Here is a 17,666-nt window from a genome sequence, read left to right as displayed (position 1 = left end):
ACTTCTCAATTCATCATTGCAGTTTTTGTACCTTGTAATTCCAGAATTTCCACTTAGTTTTATTTTAATTCCTTAATTTACTGATATACTCCATTTGATGGAATATTGTCACATACCTTCTTTCACATCAGCATCAATTATTTCCTTTAGTTTCAACATGTTAATAATTGCACTTTGAGGTCTGCTTCCAACATGTGGGTTGTTTCTTCCTCTTGTTCTCTACGTATGGATCAATTTATTGTTTCTCTGCATGTCTGAATTTTTTATTGAAAACCGGGTATTTTAGATAACATGTCACAGCAGGTCTGCATATTCCTGTCTCTTTCTTCCCAAATTGGGCTTGTTTAGTTACTTGGCTAAACTGTTCCAGCTAAGTCCTTTTACCCTGAAAAGTGTGGCCTCTGCTGTTCTTCCTTAGACAATTAGGTCTGGGGGTATTTAATCACCCTAACTTCTCCCTCCAATTCCAAGCACAGGAGGATTTTTTCTTTTAGGAGAGGGTTCTGCTTCACTGTTTCCCTTCCTAAACTCCCTGGAAAGGTTCTAGCCAGTTTGCCTCTATTGTTACTACATCCTGCTGTTAGCAACTACTTTTTTTTTTTGACAGGCAGAGTGGACAGTGAGAGAGAGACAGAGAGAAAGGTCTTCCTTTTGCCGTTGGTTCACCCTCCAATGGCCGGCGCGCTGTGGCCGGCGCATCGCGCTGATCCGAAGGCAGGAGCCAGGTACTTATCCTGGTCTCCCATGTGGGTGCAGGGCCCAAGCACTTGGGCCATCCTCCACTGCACTCCCGGGCCATAGCAGAAATCTGGCCTGGAAGAGGGGCAACCGGGACAGAACCCGGCGCCCTGACCGAGACTAGAACCCGGTGTGCCGGCGCCGCAAGGCGGAGGATTAGCCTATCGAGCCACGGCGCCAGCCAAGCAAATACTTCTGCTAGCTAACCTCTATACTTCATTTGTCACTGTTAGCGGTGGGGGTGGGGGGAGTTGATTGCTTGATCCAATGAAATTCAGGCTCCTGTAGAGTATCTTTGAATCTTACTCTACCCTAGGACTCTGCCTCTGTCATTCTTTGTCGAACTTTTTGTTGGTCTTTTCTTGTTGCGATTGCCTGTTGCTATCATGGAGCTACCAGTCTCCTCTTCACTGCCATTACGTCATACCCCACAGCAACAATCCACTGTATTTGGCAACACCCTCATACTCTAACTTCTCCATTACTCTAATATACATAGTCAGGCCCTTTGGTGAATGTTATGGAGCTGTTTTTATAGCATGCCATTCCCACTTGATAGACTGCTGTGCTGTTGATACAGAGCCGAAGCTAAATAGTAGCCTTTTTCAGAAACGACACCCACAGCCTGCAAGTGGGGAAGTGAGTGGTAGTCTCTGGACTTTTCTGCTTGCCTCACCTTGTATGGAACCTCCACCCTATGGGTAAGCTGGGGCAAAAGCATTTGGAGTCCAATATTGTTGATGTGCCATTCCTGTGTCACAGCTTCTGAACTACAAGCAGGGACCAGAGAGAGGAAGCAGCTTTAGACTCCTTGGCTATTTTTGTTTGGCAAAGTGCTTCTGTAACACGAAACTGAGGGGAGTGAGAAGTAACATTAATCTACTCTTCAAAATGACAAGCTGTAGGCCCAGACTGGGATCTGAAGAGAGGGGAAGTGAGGTCAGGGCTCTAATGCCACAGACTTTTTTCTTTTAAGCCTAGATTTAGATTTTCTTGAATAAATATTTTGGCAGTTTGTACTTTTGACAACTTTCAGAAACTTAAACATTTTTTAAAAAACAATTTTTACCTGTTACAGTTGTTTCATTGAGGAGTCAGTGGATTTCCTCAGTTGCCGTTTCAAGTGTTTCCTGATTACTGTTTAATGCATGATTAAAATACAGGCAATCAGGACCTTTAAGGCAGTATGTTCACAACCTGAAATAGTGTTCTGCTGCCATCAGTTGATTCAACATCAACATGAAGCATCCAGAATAAATAAGCAGTATTTTAATAGTTACTTCAATATATTCCCAAAGTGAAGCGTGTTCATAGTTCATTTACAAGTGCAATGTTACACCAGTAAATGTTACATGACCTGCTGTAGAAAGTAAATAACGCTGATTAAGAATCAGTCCTGAAATAGTCTGCTGAATTTCTAATTCTAATAAATAGATTAAAAACACAATTCTGAATGGTATAAAGATGTAAGAAACATACGTGATAAAATCAACCTCAAAAATAGAGAATCCACACTCTTCCCAGATAATTTAGGAACTCAGACATTTTCCTCAGCTGAAACATGATGGCCACAGAGAATATGGTAAAGATGCCTTTCAATGGTTGGAGTATATAAATCTCCAGAATATGAGTACTGATGATCAATGGATCAAAAGCAACAGAATTTAGAAAACACATTTAAACCTGAAGTAATTGTAGAAATAAGAAGACGATTTACAAAGAATCATTGAGCTCTAATCATCATCAGAGTCTGAATCGTATTTCTTTCCTCCTCGGATAGTTTTCTTCTCCAGCTTTGTGAAGTTTGTTCCAAATTTCTTTTGGTTCTGAAATGGTGGCTCCATTAAATTTCCACTAAAAATAAAACACATTTGAATAGTATTTTATCCTTCATAGGTTAGAACAGTTGAGACACTAAGTTTTAGTAAAAAAAAAATCTTTTCTTTCTCTTAGAATATAACACAATTTCTTTGTAGTATGTATCATGGAAGAGGTATAATACCCACCTTGATGATTAATAGCTTTAAATCTCATTTTGTACCACTTAGGTAATTTTTTTCCCCATTTGTCACTAATTATTCATTAACATTTCAAGGTTCTGTCAACAGAATTTTTGATTGAAAAGCACAGAAGAGCATTTTGGTTTTATTGGTTCTGGATATGGCGAGCCTGTATTAGAAATTCTTTTTACTATTAGCTACATATTTCTTGATCTCTTCATGTTAACAACTGTGTAAAGCCATTTTCTCAATAAAATATAGAAAGATAATCAGAAAAAAAAAAGAAATTCTTTTTACTGTTAGAATGACAAACAATGCTACTCTACTTCTCATAGCTAACCTGCTATAACTAGCTTGATTCTGCTTAATATTCCTCAATATTCAGGTCTCTAGAGATATCAGCAAAACTTATGGAATTCAGTATCATTGGCCTGGAATTGGTATTAAACTTTTCAATGATGTCTGAGAAATAAAATGTGACATTTCTTTAAAAAAATATCTGGGGAGTATTCCTAGAAGCCAGATGTTAGTTTTGAAAAGTCATTTGTCACTAAAAGGAAGCACAGCCCCTTGCAGAAACAGCTGATTCAAGGGAGAATACAATGTAACCCCCAACACACCTTGTTTATACCAGAAAAGAAGTGCTCCAAGAATTATGGGGCTATGTCCAAAGAATACAGAGGCCAGCATGAATGAGGCCCTAGGTCAAATCTGGGGCTATGTGAATGTCAAAGTAAATAATAACAGTAAGACTACAACTCACTGAATACTAAGTGGAGGAGATGGGAGAGTTCTTCATTAAATTACCATTTGGCCTCAGAGAACAAGGGTTCATTTGACGTACAATTATCACTAGAAGTGAGACAAACCATCATCATAAACCTCCTGATGTGATGCACCAGAGAAAAGGGATCCAGCATCACTTCCATAAAATGCTTATCAAAAATGCATATTATGAACCAAATCTTGAGGAAATATTAGAAAACCCAAAGGAGGGATGTTCTATAAAATAATAACCTTATATAGAACCTTGTTCTATAAAATAATAACTCTTCAAAAATACCAAAGTCTTGAAAAATAAAGAAACTAACAAATTGTAAGTTACAAAAAGCTAAAGACATTTAAGTAGATGTGACACTTTTTTTTGTACAGAGGACATTACTGGGATAATGGTAAAGTGTCATAAGGTCTGTAAATTCCTGTCTATATAATTCCTATTTTAATACTGCACTGCATCTAAGCAAGAAAATGTCCCTCTTCCTAGGGAATACATATGGAAATATTTAGGAGTCAAGGGATATCCATAACTTCTACTCAAATGGTTCTGAAATAAAATTTTACTTGTATCTACAAACAGAATGATAAAGCAAACATAAAATGTTTAAAATAAGAGAATGTGGGTAAAGAGCATGCAATGTGTTAGAAGTGTGAAGTCTTTTCAAAGTATATAAATTTTAACATTAGTATTCTATGAATATTCATAAAATGAAACCAATTTACATAGCATAAGAATGAGGTAGGCACGTCTAGTAGAGGATTTAGAAAAAAGTAGGGAGGAAAAAGGGGAGAGAAAAGATGACAACTTTCTACTCACTATACCTTTGGAATGATAACTGCATAATTTTACCTGTTATTTTTGCAAATCACTAACAGGGGCAAGATTTAAGATGATGTTCTCCTTTGTGGAATTAGATAAATCATTTTTTTTGAGAAGTGGACAAAGAGATGAATGAGAAATGGACACTGCATTTTAGACTTTGAGACTTTTCTCCACAGAAATATAAACTAAGCACAGAACCCCTAAAAAATCTAACATTTCAAAATATAACCTTTATAGTAGCGTGTTTTAAATTTCCCCAAAGAGAATCACTTAAGTCATTGTCAACCGGAGTAACGGGGCCTCAATCTGAAACAGTCAACTTGTTATTTTGGGTTTCCTGACTAACACAGAATCAATTTCAATAGCATATTTAAAGGTTGAACACTTTTAGTCAGGTGTACTCTAAGACTCAGATTTATCTAGAAGTCTGGTATTTTTTTTTTTTTTTTTAAGATTTACTTATTTATTTAAAAGCAGAGTTACAGAGAGACAGAGACAAGGAAAGAGTGGTATCTTCCATCCACTGGTTCACCCCCAAACGGCTGCAATTGCTGGGCTGGGCCAGGCTGAAGCCAGGAGCTGGAACTCCAGCCAGGTCTCCCACATCAGTGGTAAGGGCCAAGCACTTGAGCCATCTTTGTTGCTTTCCTAGGCACAACAGCAGGGAGCTGATCGGTGGTGGAGCAGCCTGGACTTGAACCAACATCCATACTGGATGCCAGCATCACAGGCAGCAGCTTGCTTAGGTTGCTGCACCACAAAGCAAGCCTCCACAAATCTGATCTTTCTGTGCTAATCATTTTTTTTTTTTTAATTTATTTTAAAGACGGAGTTACAGAGAGGCAGAGGAAGAGGCAGAGACACTGACAGAGATCAATCTTCTATCCACTGGTTCATTCCCCAGCTGGCTGTAACTGTGCTGATCCGGAACCAGGAGTGAGGTGCTTCCTCTTGGTCTCCCATGCGGGTGCAGGGGCTCAAGGAGTTGGGCCATCCTCTATTGCTTTCCCAGGCCATAGCAGAGAGCTGGATTGGAAGTGGAGTAGCTGGGATGTGAACCGGCACCCATATGGGATGCCAGGACTGCAGGCAGTGGCTTTACCCACTATGCCATAGTGCTGGCCCCCCAATCACATTTTAAGAGTTATGCTTTTAAACTTTCTACACCTCAGTTAAAAGCTCTTAATTTAGTAAGATACAAGAAAGTGGGGCTGGTATCGTGGAATACTGAGCTAAGCTGCTGCCTGCAACTCTGGCATCCTGTATGAGTGTCAGTTATAGAGTCCCTGCTGCTCCACTTCTGACCCAGGTCCTTGCTAATGTACCTGGGAATGCAGCACAGGATGGCCCAAGTTGGGCCTTTGCCACCCATGCCGGAGATGGAGATGGAATTCTTGGCTCCTGGCGTTGGCCCGGCTCAGCTCCAGCCCTAGCCACTGCGGCCATTTGGGGAGTGAACCAGTAGATGAAGTTCAATCTCTTTCTCACTCTGCCTTTCAAGTAAGTAAATCTTGGGGGAAAAAAAAAGTTACAAAGAAACTTCTCTGAAAATGCCAACTAGATATGGATTAAATGTAATGTTTTTCTGATGAAAGTTACCTGTAGTTAAGAATATCAGAGCAACCGAGCCTCCATTCCAGAGTTTCCGTAGTGAAGTCATCTGAATTTCCTAGGTCGGTAAATCCAACAACATAATCTTGTGTTTTCCCGTCTTTTACCAGTGCCAGTGTGGGAATGACTTTGATACGCAGTCTCTCACAAAGGAAAGGTGCTTTTTCCACATTCAGCTTCAAAAATTTTGTCTCAAGATGTTTCTTGGACAATATCACCAAATGTCTGTCTAGTATTTTACACCTGTAAGTCACAAAATAAACATCAGTAAGGTACATCTTTATTGCTGTTTCCCTTATTCATGTTTCCTGGTACCTCAAACAGGAAACATTAAGGACAGATCTAAACTTCATAGTACCCAGAGACCTTTAAGAATCAGAAATGAGCACTGCTTGGGCTCCTGTACCCACATGGAGACCTGGAAGAAGCTCCTGGCTTTAGATCAGCTCAGCTCTGGCTGTTGCAGCCATCTGGGAAATGAACCAGTGAATGGAAGACCTCCTTCTTTCTGTCTCTACCTCTGTAACTCTTTCAAATAAACTAAATCTTAAAAAAAAAAAAAAAAAAAAGGATGCTGCTTGAGCCACCCATATTCCATACTGGAGTGCCTGAGTTCAGGTCATGGCTCTGCTTCCAATTCTGGCCCTGGAAGGCAACAGGTGATGGCTTAGTTACTTGGGACCCTATCTCTCTCGTGGGACACCTGGACTCCTTACTTGAGCCTGGCCCAGTCCTGGCAGTTGCAGGCATCTGGGGGGTGAATCAGCAGAAGAAAGAGCTCTCTTTGTCTGTCTGCCTTTCAATAATAAATACATCAAAAATTTTAAAAACCCAAAAAATGCAAGACTTATTATTTATAATCTACCTACTATAACCCAAGAAAAATTTACGGGAGAACTCAAGAAATATGGGATTACAACAGTAAGAATACATGAAGCAACTTAAGACACTATACTTACTTAAGGCATCATGTTTTCAAGTGGCCTCTTGATGGTGTCAAACCACCATCTAACCAGATTAGCTGAGGACTTGAAATTAGCTTTCGGGAAGAACCCAAGTGTTGTACTCCTGTTTTTGTGTTGCAGGCCTTAGAAGAGTCCCAGTGGCCTTTGCCCTACCACTAATTGAAGGTGGAATGAAATATGAAGATATACAACTCAAAAGACAAAAGCAGCATGGAGGTTTTTTTCCCCATTAAAAAAATTATTTTCATTTGACAGGCAGAGAGAGAGACATAGAGATATTCCACCAGCTGGTTCACTCCTCAGCTGCCCACAACAGTCAGGGCTGGGTCAGGTTGAAGCCAAAACCCAGGAACTCAATCCAGGTCTCTCACATGTGTGGCAGTACCCCAACTACTTGAACCATGATCTGCTGCTTCCCACTGCACTCATTAGCAGGAAGTTGGACTGGAAACAGAAGGGCCAGGACATGAACAGATATGGGATATAGGATCCCAAGTGGCAACTTAACCTCCGTGTCACATGCCTAACCAGACATGGGGCTTTTAACAGTCAGCAACTTTGGTATTTGGAGAAGTACTGTCCTAACACACAGGCAAGCTTAGACGATTCCAGTGGTCACAGAAATAACTGTTGCATTCTGTAAAATCCGGGTGCCTGATGCTATTATTTTGGAAGTGGAATTCAAGACAAGACTTGGGAATACTGAAAGAAAATACCAAGTCACAAATGTGACAGAACCACAATCTTTATGTTTAGATTATGATCAACCTATTTAGACATTTAGCAAAAGATTCTTGCTGTTCAGCAGTTAAAATACACTTATCATTTACACCAATGAACATCCTGTGGAATGTTGTCTTTTTTTTTTTTAAGATTTACTTATTTATTTATTTGAAAGTCAGAGTTACACAGAGAGAAGGAGAGGCAGAGAGAGAACTTCCATCCACTGGTTCATTCCCCAACTGCTGCAACAGCTTCACTGACCCAAAGCCAGAAGCCAGGAGATTCCTCCAGGTCTTCCCACGCGGGTACAGGGGCCCAAGGACTTGGGCCATATTCCAGTGTTTTCCCAGGCCATAGCAGAGAGCTGGAACGGAAGTGGAGCAGCTGGGACTAGAACCAGTGCCCATACAGGATGCTGGCGCTGCAGGCAGCAGCTTTACCCGCTATGCCACAGCGCCGGCCCTAGAATGTTATGTCTTTAAATCTATTCCCATGCCAGTACTTTATTAATAGGTAATTTAGAAAGATGAAGTGCAAAATAAGCAGCATAATCTGTGTACATTTTGGTGTAGCAGTAAAGAAGCTGCTGGGAACACCTGCATTCAATATTAGAGTACCTAGGCTCAAGTACTGGCTCTGCTCCTGATTCCAGCTTTCAGCTCATGTATACCCTGGAAGGAAGCAGGTGATGGCTCAAGTAATTGGGTCCTTGACACTTACATGAAATACTTGGATTGAATTTCTGGCTTCTGGCTTTGGCCTGGTTCAGCCTTGGCTGCTGTAGGCATTTGTGGGAAGTTAAATAGCAAATGGGAGATCTCTATCTCCCTACATCCAAACAAAGTAATTTAATCAAATCTTATAGTGATTATATATCTCCTTTTGTAATGTTATAGAAAAATCCTATTTTGATAATCTACATTGTATCACATGTCTTTAATGTCTTGAGACAAAAACATTAATTGCACTTGGAGGTTCAATTTAAAGGGAGGGCCTAGAAAAAGAATGGGGGCAGATTATTAAATATTTTTAGTAAAAATATTGCCTGTGTCTTGCTCAGAGTATGTAAAACATGCTCTTTAATTTGGCATATATATATATATATATATATATATACACACTTTTTTTTTTAAAGGCAGAGATAGAGAGAGAGAGATCTTCCAACTTCTGGTTTGCTTCCCAAATTGGCTGCAACAGCTGATGGGGTCTCCCACATGGGTACTGGGGCCCAAGTACTTGGATCATCTTTCATTGCTTTCTCAGGCATATTAGCTGGAAGCCAAATTTGAAGTGGAGCAGCTGGGATTCAAACCAGCGCCCACATGGGATGCTGGCACTACAGGTAGAAGCCTAGCCTTCTACATCACAGTGCTGGTCCCTAATTCGGCAAATACTTTTAAAAGGTATTTTGTTATTATAACTAAAACAATACTTACTATAAAATTTCTGAAATTCTTCTAATGCTTTTCTATACCTTTTAAGTTGTTTACCCACTTTATTTTTCTTTGAAGTCTAATTTTTCCCTTCTCTTCCCAACCTCTTGAAAAGATAAAAGTGTGTTTTTTTTTAAATGGGCAGACATTTATATTTTTAAATATGGTAGGCCTTTTGAACTGTGCAACTTAATTTTTGAGTATCTGAGAATTTGTTTTATTATGTAATTGATAAAATGCCTATGTGTACTGTTAGTTCAACCATATATTTATACTAAGTCTATGTGGTTATAGTCCCATGAGAAATCATTTGTCACAGTGTTCACCAGTTTATAAAAACTCAGGGTAGGAGCTTACACCTATAATAATTACGGCTGGACGTTTCGCCTAGCATTAAGATGTCACTTGGGACATCCACATTCCATACCAAGAGTGCTTGGTTAAGATTCTCAGCTCCACTTTGAGTCTGGTTGTTAATGTACACCCTGGGAAGTAGCAGTACTTGGGTCCTGTCACCCATGTGAGAAACCTGAATTGAGTTTCCAGCCCTGGACATATATCTTGCATGATGCAGACATTTGGGGAGTAAACCAGGGGATAGAGGATTTCTGTATCAAATAAAAACTGAGACAAAATTTAAAAAGCTGAACTGCCCATTAAAAAATTAAAAAACCATTTATTCACTGGTTCTTTCACCATTTTCCACCGAGATTTCATTACTGAACTACATATCTGATACAGGAAAGAAACTTTCAGGACACAGTAATCAGGCATCAAGATTACAAGAAACTTTTGCTAAACCCAATCTACTTGAGAAAAAAACTATACTAAGTACATAAAAGGCAAACTGACAAAAGACCCAAGAAGCATTTGGTGTCATACTCATCTAAAGCTTTTCTCAAACTTTACTGGTCATAACACCAGTACCTACCTTGAAGGGTTACTGTGAATATTCTAGCCTACAAGAAAGCATGTAGTCATATTAAGTACCAAGAACTTCGCTAGATAAACAGGTTAACTAAATGATTCGAATTTTGATCTTCAGCTCTGTCTGAAAAGTACTCCTGGTGCCACACTGTTTACACTTCTACCAAATACATTTACCAAACAGCTTCTATTTGTTGGGCACTGTTACTCTAGGGCAGGGGTGGAGAACCTTTCTTCTGCCAATGACCGTTTGGATATTTATAACATTCATGGACCATACAAACTTAGCAACTTAAAAATGAGGGTGCTACAGATTTACTGAATTTTGAGTCCTGCCTGCGGCAGCCTTGGCAGGGCCAGACCACATGCTTTCACGGGACAGATGTTTCCCCACCCCTGCTTAGTGCTACGCACTCAGGGCACAGTGGGCCACAATGCAATGAAACTCTGTGCCTTTCCGTAACTCTCTGATCACACAAGTGAACAAACAGTATCAATCATATACACTGATATGATACCAACATTTTACCTCTTGACGACTGGCAACTTAAGGAAGGTGTGCCAGTGGGAGATGACAGTGTACTACAAATGCAGTGTTTCTCTGAACCCTCCCCCCTTCCTAATCTCTTCCCTCCATGCTTCCTTACAGGGGATTTTCACCAACTCAAATGAAGCTGTGGGGCTGGTGCTGTAGCATAGTGGGTAAAGCCACCACCTGTGGTGCTGGCATCCTATATAAGTACATCGTATGTAAATACATAAATCCTATGTATTTATCTTAAAATAAATAAATAAAGATGTCCCAGATCCTTGGGCCCCTGCACCCATGTGGGAGACCCGGAAGAAGCTCCTGGCTCCTGGCTTCAGATTGGCCAGGTCTGGCCATTGCAGCCATCTGGGGAATGAACCCCCTCCCCCCACCCAGTAATTCTACTTTTCAAATAAATAAATACATCTTAAAAAAAAAATGAAGCTGTGGGTTGTCAGATGAAGACAAGAGCCAGCACGCAGCAGAGGCAAGAGGGCAGAGCTGAGACAGCAGTGAGTGACAGGGACCCTACAATATGGAAGATGTCCATCTAAGGCAGGTGGTTGCAACTCAGCAATGGAACAGTGCTATTGCAGTGAATTTCAGCTCTGCTACTTTCAAGTTTTCTGATTTTTTTTTAAAGAAAAGTTCTAAAATCTAGATTAAAACGAGGTTTCTCTCACTTTTTTAAATGCCATCACCTAATCAAATCTGTCGGCCAGAAAAAAGAGAAAGATTGAGTTCTCTGGTTTACGGTCTAATCTCTTCTGAGGCATGTTCACTTTCTAAGACATCTGGGTCCTCAGACAGGGCTGCTCAGCCAACAGAGCTGCCAGCTGGGGAGTGACTGAGCACCAACTGTGAAAGTCTGTGGGCATATTTTAAGTGTATTTTTCTCAGATGTTTTTAGCTAGTGAAAATATAATTCAGGAAGTATAGCTATTCATATGGGAATATTGTTGCTTTTCAGTAGTAGTCACACTTTCACATCACAAGTCTAAGTTAACTGTTAAAATAACATTAGTTTAACTTGAAAGTGCTGACGGACATTAAAGAAAGCACTGGAGTACATAGAGTACAATGAAACAACGAGAAGGTGGTTCTTTTAGTTTTCTCAGAATGTCTCTAGCCAAACATCTCATTCTATTTCAGAAAAAGTCACAGATGGAAATAAAGTTACCTGAATGTAGAATCTCTGTAGAAATGGCAAACCACTTTTTTGCTCTCCTTGACTTCTTGAAAAAAGTCTCTCTCACTAGGAATTTCTCTATATTCCCCATGTCCTTTAGAAAGCCATTCCTAAATTGGAGAGAAGCAAAGTATTACACATGTTCAGTATCTCTCAGTACCACCTGGCATCTCGAGTGTCCCAGTTGCCATAGTAATTCTTAAAGAAGCTGATTTTACCTTGCAGAGAAATGAATCGCTGGAGAGTTTACCACATTTCTAGTGTCAATGCAAAACCACCCATGGGCACTGACTGCACAGCACTGCCCAGACAGGAGACACGAACGTTGTAAGTCTTGGCAATTTACAACATTTGCTTTCTCAGAACTCCCAAAATAAAAATTGTGTCTCGAAAGACCCAGTAAACATCCATTTAATTTTTTTGCACTCTTGAACAAAAACCAGAAGTCACTACAAAGCATTTCGTAGTAATGCTAGGAGTCATGGCCAGGCAGCCCTGGAGAGAGCAGCACTGACACTGCGGAGCCCCACCTGCTCTTGCTGACCACCTCAGGGAGACACACACCTCTTCTACGCTAGCCACCAGTGGGTGGTGTCCTTGGAAGAAAAGGTAGTCTACTCACATGGTGCCCAGAACCAGTGAAGATCTCGCGTCCAACCCAACTCCCCAAATCAAATCAACAAGTCTGGTAACACCTTTCAGCTTCTGGAACCTTTTCTGCGGCAGGCAGCTGGACCCCATGGCTGGAAGCTGGGTCTAATGAAAAGGGGCACTGGGCTTATCTGCAGAAGGCATATGTATGAACACATGTACTACCATTTTTGGCTATGCCTTCCAGCAGCCTCTCTGAGCCTCCATCTCCTCATTTATAAAGTGCAGATGACAAAACAATTATCTCCTGTGCCGTGAAATGAAAATAAGGCAATCGATAGGAAAACACCTGAAAAGGTAAGTGGCTCGCGTGCTTCAAGGCATCTGTTTGCATCTATCTCATCTTTAGGAAGGTCTTTTCACATCAAACTGCAACACATCTCTAGCTTTGATCTGTGCGTCTCAGCTTGGTCTTAGATAAGTTTTACCTCTTTCACACATCAGCCTGTCAAATATCATCACCCATCCTGCCTAAGTCTTCCCTTCTCCTCAGTGAACATTTCCAGTTCTTTTTACCTTTTTCCTACATGAAGATTCCTAGATTTTCCTTTTCCCAGATGTCCTCCTCTGAATGTATTCTCATCTGCCCATGAACTTTCAACACACAGCAGAGGTCTGAATCTAGCCCTCCAGAAATGGCCCACCCAAGGAGGCCAGGAGTGCCATTTCTGTTCTGCCTCTGGACTTCAGCTGACACGGCTCGGACTGTATTGCTGGTTTTCATACAAATTTTTATCAGCTTACATTGAGCTCTCTCTCACAGGAGGCCCTGATAATGTCACCTTTTTTTTTTAAAGGTTTATTTGAAAGTCAGAGTTGCACAGAGAGAGGAGAGGCAGAAGCAGAGACAGAGAGAAGTCTTCCATCGATGGTTCACTCCCTAATTTGCCTCAAGGCCTGGAGCTGAGCCAATCAGAAGCCAGGAGCCAGGAGCCTCTTCTGGGTCCCTTGCAGGTACAGGGGCCCAAGGACTTGGGCCATCTTCTACTGCTTTCCCAGGCCATAGAAGAGAGCTGGATCGGAAGTGGAGCAGCCGGGTCTCAAACTGGCACCCAAATGGGATGCCGGTGGTTCAGACCAGGGTGTTAACCCACTGTGCCACAGCGCTGGCCCCCCTTACAATGTCTTCTTACGTGTATTCTCTATAAAGACTTTAAGTTCTCAAATACAGTTCCTCCACACTGTTTTCCTGACTCACCAAAGACACTTGCCTTCAACAGAAAGTGTTTAAAGTACTCTTAATTCTTTCATTACTTATCCTCATGTACTGAACCAAGACACTGAAGACCCGAGCCTGTCCAGATTCCTCTGAGGGTGTGCTCACTCTTCACCTTGGCCCATGCTCAATGCCTGTCCAGAGATACTCCCCATGCCCCTGGACTCCTAGCACAGAACCTCCCATACAGCACATGCTTCCCCAAAGTGGATGGGCCTGCTGAGGTGTGGCGGCTGGCAGCACCTGGCTCTCCCCGCGACACCTAAGCCTCTGCTAGGCTCCACTTCTCCTTATCCCTCTGTTCCCTTCCTTAGTGCCACATTTTTGGCTGCCATAAGGGTAGGAGGGTTGACACAGGAATCCATAGACTAGCAAAGGCCTATCGACTGCTGAGTACCAACCACTGCATTCAGATTTCCCCAATCCCTTCATGGATCCCATATGGCATTCCACATGAGCGCAGGTTTGAGTCTCAGCTGCTCCACTTACAATCTACCTCCCTGCTAATGTATCTGGGAAAGGAGCGGAAGATGGCCCAAGTACGTAGGCCCCTGACAGCCATGTATGAGACCCAGATGGAGTTCTGGCTTCAGCCTAGCCTGCTTTCCTGAACACAGAAGCCACATAATTACAAGATTATGCTGCAAATGCCTGAATTAATCCCTTCAACATAAATTGACTCAAAGCCTCTCATCTTCTTTGTCTTATCTCGTTTGCTTTGAAGACATCCAAATTCGGATGGACATAATACTCCTGGAAACTGCCAACTCCCCAGATCTTCGGACACTGTTTCTGGTCTACTGGCTCAACTAAACAAATCCAAACTCCGAAAACGATCTTGGGCAGTTCTTGCTTTTACCTTACTGTGGAGAGCAGCACTGATTTGGCTAATTTAAAAGTGTCTTTAAAACTTTTTTTTTTTCCTGGGCAAACTTTTAGCAGTGATAGGTACTTTGAATTCAAAAAACCCTAAACATGAGGACCAAAATATGCTACAGCACACATATATATAAGTTGTTAGGCGCATACTGTTATAGCAATGTCAGAAAGCAGGGCAGAGAGGTTACTTGTTTCTGCTGTTGAGCTTTCCTTAGTGCCTCAAGTCTCTTTTCTTTGAGGCGTTCCAATTCATCCTCGTCCATCTGATCCAGTTTCTGAATTTCAGAATCCAAATGTTCTTCCACCAGCTTGGTAGTCTGAAGCAACTGGTTCTCCAGGACTTTGGAAAACATGTCGACAGATGCGTCTGCTTCCATTCTTCTAAATGGCACAGTTCAGCCTTGGGCTGGGAAGAGAGTTTACAAAAACAGAGAAGCCAACAATCAGCAAGCAGATTTCTCTCTTACTTTCACAACTTCTGCAGTTGGTACTCTGTGTCAGCACCCGAGCATTTGACATTAGGCTTAATAATTTTCAATTAAACGTTCCACCCAAAAGCTTAGACAGTAATTGTAGGTGTTTCTTAGTCTTTGTCTAAACTGAAGCAAAGATAGACAAAGACAAATCTTTACAACCACAACCAGACCACAGAACCATGAGTTGTGAAGTGATAATTAGTGATTATACTGATAATCAGTATTCTTTACCAAATGGAAAGGGAAGCAAAACAGAAGTGGCTGTGAACAGTGATAATTTATAACTACTGAAGTTTTACACATACAGCATGTACATTTATCAAACCTTGGTCCAACAGAGAGTTCAGTCCATTAGATTGTTTTATGATCACTGCCCAAGTGAATTTCATGTCTTTAACTCCTAAGGAACCGTGTCAGAATTTGTGTAAGAGGGCAGCGTCAGGTGTTCTATAAGCGTTAGTGTCCGTTCCTACTCTCCTATACCTAACAGAATCTATGAGACTGTAAAAAGTAATACTGGATTCAATTTATTTAAAGCCAGTGTTCTTAGCTTTGATGTAAAATAAACACTTCAAATATGTTTAAAACATTGATGCCACCCCACAACCATCACTCCACTGTGTAAATGTCTTAAAATTCAATTCAGATGAGAAAAGATCTAAAGTGCAGCATGTTTTAAAAGAAATGGTGTGTTTTCTACCAGCAACAAAGGGCGATTTTATGTCTGAGTTATTACCATAGAAATACGATTTATAATTTGCCTGCCAAAGCAAATTATAAATGGGAGACCTGGAAGAAGTGAGCTACGGCACATTTACAAATATAGGCTGAGCATCTCTAATGCAAAAATCTGAAATGTTCTAAAATCTAACTTGTTGAGCAACAACATTATAGCAGCCACTTAAAGTCCCATACCTGATCTGATGTGATGTCAAAATGCAAGTGCACTAAAAATATTATACAAAATACCTTCAGGTTAGATGTATAAGATGAAAATAAAATGTAAGTAAATTTCATGTTTTGACTTGGGTCCCATTGCCAAGATAACTCATCATGTATATGCATATATAGTTCAAAATCTGAAAATAACTCATCGTGTACATGCATATACTCCAAAATCTGAAGAAAAAAATCCAAGATCCAATACGCTTTCAGTTCCAAGCATTTCAGATAAGGAACAGTCAGCCTGTATTACTGAAGATCTTAGAAATCTGAGTAAGAAACTGAATTAGCACAACATCAACGCTGGGAAAGAGACGGAGCTGCACTCCGACTACAGTAAGAGACTCTCCAGGAAGATGTCAGAGGCCTGCGCCGCTCGGGGCGGGGGCCAGCCCCAGGCGAGACGGACCCGGGCCTGGGCGGCAGCACCTGCTACCGCCAGGGGCTCGGCGACGCTCACGCCCGGGGTTTTCAAAGAACAAGCTCAGCACTGCGGAATCGTGGGGGCGGCTGGCGGTCGTGACCCCATCCCGGAGGGGGTCAGGAGACGGACGGAGGTCCTGGTAACTTTTCAGCCTCTGATTTCTCCTTTTCTACAGCTCCAGTGGAAGGGAGGGGCGCGGCCCCGCGGGTCCTCCGATCCCCGACCCACTCCCCTCCAGGCAGACGACCAAATGACCAAGGGCCCACGTCCTTAGCAGCAGCCCCGGGAACCAACAATAACCCCGCCACTCCCTGGGCCCCCGGGACCAGACCAGCGCTCAGTTCCGGCAGCCCTGAGGGCAACGCCCCCGGGCGCATGCGCCGAGCCGCCGCCGCCGCCGCCCGGACACCGGCGTCCCGGCCGCGCCCCTCCCCCAGCCGCAACGCTGAGCAGCGGTCTCTCACGTACCACCGGGCCGCGGTGGCTGGTTCTGCCGCACCACCCTCTGCCTCACCCAAGCTCTCGCCGATTCCTGAGAAGCGACGGTAACAGCCGCTTAACAAGAGCGGTCCACTCTGGTTTCAGCCTCTCAGCCGCTGCCGGCGGGCGCGGACATGCGTCACTTCCGCCTTCTCATTGGCTGCGGTCGTCTCGCGATACAATCTACATTGCCCGAGGGAGGGGGAGGCTGGGCGTATGGCAAGCGCCTCTACGCATGCGCCCTCCCCCCCCCGCCCTGTGGTCGGGACCTGAGGCTCCTCCCTCGGGGTAAACTGCACGGCGGGAAAGGCCGCAAAGTATCCTGGAACTTGTAGTTTCGTCGGGAACAGCTGGGGTTGTCCGACTTTCTTAGGCACCGTGCCTCAGCACTCATATTACATCAGAAACACAGGAGCTAGACCGTGCTCGGGAGCTGACACTCGAACTCGTTTCTGTTGTCTTTTGAACGTTGCCCTTTGTTCTAAAATGGTGGTCTAGCCTGTACAACAAGACAGAATTTCCCGTTAACACCCAAAAACCAAAGCCCGAGTCCAGAGATGGAACATTTCCACCCCTCCAGTAGGTTCTCCCGTGACGGGATTTATAGAACTCGTTCTGTAAATGTCCCTGTGCGCTTCTTGTAGTGACTGTCCATACTCGTCATTCATAATCCACGGACGTTGGCGAGAGGTTCCAATTTTGTCCTGGCACCTCAGAGGGGGCTCATTATGGGTTCATCGTGATTCTTTACAGAACTTCGTGCTTCTAAGAATACAGGGGCATAAAGGAAGCTCAGGACCTGCTTCTGAGCCGCCTGCCAGCCCCCCAGCCCTGCCTTCTCGCTCGGGGCCCCTGGGCTGACGTGGAGGAACCGGCAGCCTCA

General features: G+C 42.7%; 1 protein-coding gene across 3 annotated transcripts; it reads right to left on the bottom strand.

Annotated features, from left to right (window-relative positions):
- Window positions 1-1,985: 1,985 nt before the first annotated feature.
- TXNDC9 (thioredoxin domain containing 9) lies at window positions 1,986-16,913 on the bottom strand. 3 transcript variants are annotated; one of them, XM_008253400.5, is made up of 5 exons: window positions 16,772-16,913; window positions 14,650-14,867; window positions 11,707-11,825; window positions 5,938-6,192; window positions 1,986-2,592 (listed from the first exon to the last, which is right to left on the bottom strand). In XM_008253400.5, exons 2-5 carry the CDS (start codon window positions 14,836-14,838, stop codon window positions 2,472-2,474), a joined length of 684 nt encoding a protein of 227 aa, XP_008251622.1. In that variant the 5' UTR covers window positions 14,839-14,867; window positions 16,772-16,913; the 3' UTR covers window positions 1,986-2,471. The 3 variants fall into 3 exon arrangements, with proteins under 3 accessions (XP_008251622.1, XP_002709997.1, XP_017195123.1); XM_002709951.6 differs by having other exon boundaries at window positions 16,818-16,913; XM_017339634.4 differs by lacking the exon at window positions 16,772-16,913 and adding an exon at window positions 15,853-16,676.
- Window positions 16,914-17,666: the final 753 nt, after the last annotated feature.

This window comes from Oryctolagus cuniculus, chromosome 2 (genome assembly GCF_051225735.1).
Source record: "Oryctolagus cuniculus isolate XC-2025 breed Fujian yellow rabbit chromosome 2, ASM5122573v1, whole genome shotgun sequence".
In the NCBI taxonomy this organism is placed as follows: domain Eukaryota; kingdom Metazoa; phylum Chordata; class Mammalia; order Lagomorpha; family Leporidae; genus Oryctolagus; species Oryctolagus cuniculus.
Note: the sequence above shows the minus strand (reverse complement) of the source record. Positions and strands in the feature narration are given on the sequence as shown.